Source organism: Xenopus laevis, chromosome 3L, assembly GCF_017654675.1.
Source record: "Xenopus laevis strain J_2021 chromosome 3L, Xenopus_laevis_v10.1, whole genome shotgun sequence".
In the NCBI taxonomy this organism is placed as follows: Eukaryota; Metazoa; Chordata; class Amphibia; order Anura; family Pipidae; genus Xenopus; species Xenopus laevis.
Window position 1 is genome coordinate 62,646,649 of NC_054375.1, and position 6,850 is coordinate 62,653,498.

General features: G+C 36.7%; 1 protein-coding gene across 1 annotated transcript; it reads left to right on the forward strand.

Moving 5' to 3' along the window:
* The first annotated feature begins 1,461 nt into the window (after window positions 1-1,461).
* Window positions 1,462-2,712, forward strand: LOC121401236. The gene is made up of 2 exons (XM_041585569.1): window positions 1,462-1,945; window positions 2,071-2,712. The coding sequence occupies exons 1-2, from the start codon at window positions 1,568-1,570 to the stop codon at window positions 2,710-2,712; spliced, it is 1,020 nt and encodes a 339-aa protein (XP_041441503.1). The 5' UTR covers window positions 1,462-1,567.
* Window positions 2,713-6,850: the final 4,138 nt, after the last annotated feature.

Here is a 6,850-nt window from a genome sequence, read left to right on the forward strand (position 1 = left end):
GACCATGATGGATGAAAAATCGCTAGCTGCACGATTGTTCAGTGCCACACTAAGCTCATGATAATTTGACTGATTTGTCGTATCGATCTAAGAATGGTCTTTAGGAAGAGAAAAATCTTAACATCTATAACTCCCTAGCAATTAGAAATTTACTCATTAGAATGATTATCAAGATAACACTTTAACTTAACTTTAAATTTTAAAGATGGGGGAAAAATAAATTTATGCAACTCACCCTACAAAAAGCATATACATGTACAGGATCCCCTATCCAAAAAAACAGTTATCCAGAAAGATCTGAATTATGGGAAGGCCATCTCTCATAGAGTCCATTTTAATCAAATAATTCAAAATTTTGAAAATAATTTCCCTTTTCGCTGTATTGATACAAATGAGAGAACATATATATACCCCCCCCCCACACTGAGACAGTGTTGGACTGGGACACCAGGGGCCCACCCAAAAATGTTAGTCCAGGGGCCCACCAAAAGACCTTAGATCAGGGGCTCACTCTCAGTACTATTATAATTCCTCACGCAACCTCTGTTCTGCTAGTCTCTTTTCTTTACATGCTATAATCTATTATTCCATCTATTTAGTCTCTTTGTTCTCATAGAAATAGGTAATGGCCACGAAATATGCCAAATGTTTTGAAGCAGGATGGCCCACTGACAATTGGGCCCACCGGGATTTTTCCTGGTATCCCATATTCAAATGGTTCAAGGGAGCTTCCAGGGTCAGGGTATAAAAAATCACAAAAAATTTTAGTGTTTTTTTTATATATTTTTTTTTTTAAACTCGAAAAGTTCAAAATTTTAAAACCCAAAAATTAGATTTGTGTCCAAAAAAACCTTGAAAACGTGAATTTCGTGGAAAACACAAATGGAACCTTAATAAATGTGCCTCATACTGTAATAGTCCAATAGTCTAATAGTCCAAGTACAGCACAACTTTTTGTTATAAAAACCACAATAAAGAAAAAAAAGAAGGAACCTCATATGCCAGAAAGCTCTGTAATGTTTCTATATCTTTAGCCATTAAATATGTAACACATTTTGGTTTCTTTTTATACCTAAGTGCAAAATGTCAAGCTCTTTCCTCCTTCTACAAAACACAAATGATAAATCAGAAAATATGTAGACAGTATGTATAAACTATGACGCTACACTGACATATTGATCAGTCTTAAAGAAAAATATTGTGTCACTGATATTTTTTAATATTTGTAGATGTGTTAAGTGCTTGTAAACTTATAACAAAAGAACAGGCTTCATAATTTTCATTCTGTTGTATGTTTTCATTTCATGATTGTATTTCCATAGCAACAACAACTTCTACTATCCAACTGAATTATGACATCACAATGACTCTGACATTGTCCAGATGATCTCAGGCTGTACCACTGGCAGAGCGTCGTTGGCATTGAGTAGAGATGGATCTATCCTACTTGTTGCTCGCGTTTTATCTTTTTATCTTATCTTTTATTTTCAGAATTAACCAATTTAGACTTATTTACTGGATTTTGTTCTACAGTTTACTAATTTCCCATGTTTGTTATGGAAGTGCAATGGATCAAAGACAAAAGCCTCGCCATAACTCCAAACCAATCAGGCAGAGGGATGCACAGACTGATGAAATCCTATTTTTCATGGGTGCAGATGTTTTACTGTGGATTTTCCTGATTTGTTTTTACTTACGCAGAGAGCTGAGTTTCTGCGTTTTTCTCTGGCTGATTACTGTTAAAATTGGAGACATCATAGTACCCTCCTGGGGCTTAGTGTCCAATATGTTCCATGATGTCTACAGGATCTTCTTTTCAAGCAAAGTTAACCCAACAGAGGCTGAGCTAGAAGCCGTCCAGAGAGTTAGTAGAGTACTAATCCTTTGCCTCAGCAATGCTATGGTGATTTTTGTGAGCATTGTTGGATTACGTCTGTGGAGCAAGGTGAGTACATTTATAATCATGGGTAATTTAGAGCAGGATAAACACAGACCTTAATGAACTAATTCCCATATTATCCCCATAAACAATAACAGCATGTATCATGTGTGTCTTATCTTTCTGTACAGGTGACTATAAGGCAACTGATAAATACTGGCCGAACTGTCATGCAGTTTATATCAGCAACAGTTTCTGACTTGTACGATATATACACGGTAAAGGAGGCAACCAACAAAGAAGCAAAAACAGTCAAACCAAAGAAAACTGGCAAAAAGAAATTCAAAAAAGTAACATTTAACCTAGTACCACAAATCATAGATGACCTGGAGCCAGAAAATTCTGCTCAAGATATTGAGGAGCCAATAAAGTCAGTCCAGGAGATTGTAGAGCCAGGAGACTCTTCTGAGAAGACAGTGGCCTCATTATATCCTACAATTATAGATATCAGGCAGAAAATGATCCTTGTGGATGGTCTTTCACAAGGGAACAGTGTGGCTGGCCATACAGAAATTCCCTGTATGAGGAGTGGCTCTGACTATAATACGGATATGAATAACAGTGTTCTGCCTTCAGTGCCCACTGTGAGCCAGGCAGCAGTAGATGTCCCTATGAATGTGAAGAAGAAGAACAGCTTCTCAAGATTCATACAAAGTCTCAGGGACAGAGCCACCAGGTCAAATAAGAAGAGCAGAAAGTTGAAGAAAAACAAAATTATCTTCAATCTAACATCATGTTTCCGGTGCCACTCGGTAGAATCTGATACCCCATAGTCCACATGAGCTAGACTTTACTAATATAGTAAGTAAAGTGAACATACCCTTCATTTACCATCAGAACTTCTGAATAATTTCCTGCAAGACTCATCTATGAATGATTAATAGAAAAAAATTTGTATAATTCATTCAAATGAAGAGAACGTATCCTTCAGCTACCATCAGAATGAAGAATAAAGAACTAATGGTGACCAATCAAAGATGAAGCAACACATCACCGTCTTCATTAGGATACTCCTACGCTATATCCTGAATTTTCCCCTCATAATATCTTCCTATATATATATATGTGCTTGTTATTGTTTATTCTTAATAAAAAATATTATTCAACAAAATTAATGAGGAGTCAGAAATGTTTCTTGGGGAGCTGAATTACATAAAAAAAATGAAAATTAGTGTTGCTTTCTAGGAACTGATATTTTCCTAAATACTGACACAATGTAAGTCTCTACTTACCAGTCCCCAAACAGCTGACCACCTATGGTAACTCATGTTGTAGATAAACAGGATACTAATAATAGTAGTAAAAATATCTTGACAATAAGGAGATATGACAAAACTGTTCAAGGGATAATCTCTTTTATTCCCATAATGACACATATGACAGATCCCATTACATTTAAAGGCACGTGGCCTTCCTTCTCCATCACCTAATCTTTTACCAGTATCCAGTAGGGCAAGATTTGTCAAACAAGCATTATACCAAAAATATAAATTCAATCTCTCCCCAATACATTTATTTAAAAGCATTCTGTCACTTTAGGCACAAATCCTATAGGCAGAAAGGTGTTTTTTTGGTGCCAGATTATTAGGTGTATTATGATTATTGATATTTTCATGCCATGTTTTGCTACCCTTTAAAGTGATATATACAATCCTCTATTTTTTTTATAAGAAAGTGTCTTTGGGGTACAGTGCTTTCTGATGCCAGCTGCCATTTGCTTACTGGGTGGCTACATTTATTCTGTTCCCATGCCATACTCTTTATTGTAAAGTAAAACACCTTGTGGGAGTATTCTTCCAATTAGCCTCTGAGAGCCAGTTTATAATAAATAAAGGACTGTTTAACAGACTACCTGTTGGTGTTCGCTATATTATATATAAGCGTTAACAAGAATAACATGGGTTCTCTAATAATTTTGGATTGTGCCCCTTTTCGTATAATAGTAAATACTAAACACCCAGAAAAGTGATGTGTAAATGCCAGTTTCCAGTATAAAGATGGCCATACACGTTAAAATTTTTAAAAGATCTTTTTGTTACCGTAGGACCAAGCTTATCCTGAAACGATCATTTAAAAGTATGATTTGTCCACAAAAACAACCATTTCAATCGGTATCGTCTAGTTGAAGCTAGAAAAACTGTGGGTAGCTGCCTGCTTGGCTCTACAAACAATTGTACAATGGATACATTTCACTGTTAATGAAAATTTTCAAACTTACCCAATCGATTTTTTGACCATGATGGATGAAAAATCGCTAGCTGCACGATTGTTCAGTGCCACACTAAGCTCATGATAATTTGACTGATTTGTCGTATCGATCTAAGAATGGTCTTTAGGAAGAGAAAAATCTTAACATCTATAACTCCCTAGCAATTAGACATTTATTCATTAGAATGATTATCAAGATAACACTTTAACTTAACCTTAAATTTTAAAGATGGGGGAAAAATAAATTTATGCAACTCACCCTACAAAAAGCATATACATGTACAGGATCCCCTATCCAAAAAACGGTTATCCAGAAAGATCTGAATTATGGGAAGGCCATCTCTCATAGAGTCCATTTTAATCAAATAATTCTAAATTTTGAAATAATTTCCCTTTTCGCTGTATTGATACAAATGAGAGAACATATATATACCCCCCCCACACTGAGACAGTGTTGGACTGGGACACCAGGGGCCCACCCAAAAATGTTAGACCAGGGGCCCACCAAAAGACCTTAGATCAGGGCCCACTCTCAGTACTATTATAATTCCTCACGCAACCTCTGTTCTGCTAGTCTCTTTTCTTTACATGCTATAATCTATTATTCCATCTATTTAGTCTCTTTGTTCTCATAGAAATAGGTAATGGCCACGAAATATGCCAAATGTTTTGAAGCAGGAGGGCCCACTGACACCTGGGCCCACCGGGAGTTTTCCTGGTATCCCTGTGGGCCAGTCCGACATTGGACTGAGAGATCTGTATAATTGATCTAGTAAACATTGTGACTGCTGGGCATTGGTGTACAGGATGGCAGCAATTTCAGCATCTAGTAAACATTGTGACTGCTGGGCATTGGTGTACAGGATGGCAGCAATTTCAGCATCTATCAGCATGTTGCTGCTATTTTGTTAATCTGCATTAAGTCAGCAACATGTTTCAATGATGATGCAGTTTAATATATGCTGCTAATTTGTTCATGCATCACTAAGGCCAATGTAAAACTTCGGGGCTAAAATATGTGCTATCTATAGCACAATACTGAAACCATATTAGACTACATCTTTATTACAACACATTACACTTTTTGACACTCACTTTAGCCATAATGACCACTGCATAACCGAGACATGCCGTCAAGATTATTGCAGAAAAGGAATTGCGTTAACATCAGACAAATCAGTAAAATGAATGCAGAAAAGTATCTTGAGCACTACAGTAACCAAATAAATATGCCAATAAGATTACTCCAGGTAAATGCTTATGGCGTTTACAGCATATATGCCAGTAATATAAATGTAGAAAATAATGAGCATTGCATAAACCCCAAATATGCCAGTAAAATCACTGCAGAAAATGGATTCTGATAATTGTATTAATTATGCCAATAGAATCACAACAGATAATGGATAATGAGAAATGTATGAGCCCCAGAAAAACCTTGGAGAAAATAGATTTTAGGAGCTGCATTAACCCCAAACATGCCAGTAAGATAATTGCAGAAAATCTAAAGTGTGCTGCAGCAATGCTCTGAAACTAGGGGTGCCACCTTTTGATAAAATTTGATGAAAGTGGTGTGGTGGGAACAAACGGGGACAGCCGTGACGTAAAAGGGGCGGGTTGTGCCATGCAAGGGGGTGGAGCCACATCAAGCGATGGCCAGAAGGCAGGTTGAGGAACCATCCTGCCAGAGAAAAGAGAGGATTGGGGGCAGGCCAAGGGCTTTTGTTAAGGGTATTACAAATTTACCAGCAACTACAGATTCTAGCAACAGATTCTAGCCAGCAGGAAGGCTTTTTGGGGTGATTAGTCGCCCCAAAGAAGAAGCAATTTGTTGTTGGGCGACTAATCTCCAGAAATAGCATTGTGTGCCCTTGCCCTTATAAACACTGAGCATGTCAGGTATTCTTTACCTTGTGCCCAGAAGTCTAAATATCAGATCAACATAACCATTAGAAGCATCTTCATTACAAAAGTATTCATAACAACAAATAAAGATGGGCTTGTTGGTATGATACTGACAGAAGTTACGGGGATATATTTTTAGAGTAAAGGCATACTTTTTCTGAGCTAAACCAGAATGCAACTAGAACGGGTTTACTAATAACTATTTAGTGCATAAGTAAATCTGGATAGTTATCTTAACCACTATCACATTTGCCATAAGCTTAACCAGATGCAGAAAAGCTAAAAATGCATAATTAAAACTATTCAACAGAGTGACTAATGGCTGAATTTTAGCAACCTAGTGCATTGTTATATCGTTCTCATACCTTAAGGTAATTACTTTTCTGCATAAAAGTACATTTAGCCTGGTGGCAAGCGGGATACTTTCCAGCCATATAAAAAGTGCCCGAACTTGTCCTGCCTCTGACTTGAATTGGAAACTCCTAACTTTTGGTTGTAAAGCTTCCTGTCTGCCAATGAGCCTTAACTTTATTAAACAAAATAAGTCAAAAGTAGTTAATACAGAAAATAGCATGTTGCAACATATAATTATAGTTTTGTTTTTTTTTTGTTTTTTAAAAAAAAGGGATTTGCCTTGGGCTTAATTTTGCCCCCATAGAGTTGTCCCAGACAGCCAATACACAGTCAGAAACTCAAAAGAATTCAGTTCGAGTTTTGCTCATACAAGTAAAAAAAATAGGTGTCTATGGCAAAAGCTATAATTCAGGAATGAGCAAGTTTCAGTAGGTCAATATCAGT

What these genes read in the sequence shown, in the direction of transcription:
- LOC121401236 (XM_041585569.1), top strand. Translation starts at nt 1,568, where the DNA reads ATGGATCAAAGACAAAAGCCTCGCCATAACTCCAAACCAATCAGGCAG. An exon ending in GATTACGTCTGTGGAGCAAG is followed by an intron (nt 1,946 to 2,070) that starts GTGAGTACATTT and finishes CTTTCTGTACAG; the next exon opens with GTGACTATAAGGCAACTGAT.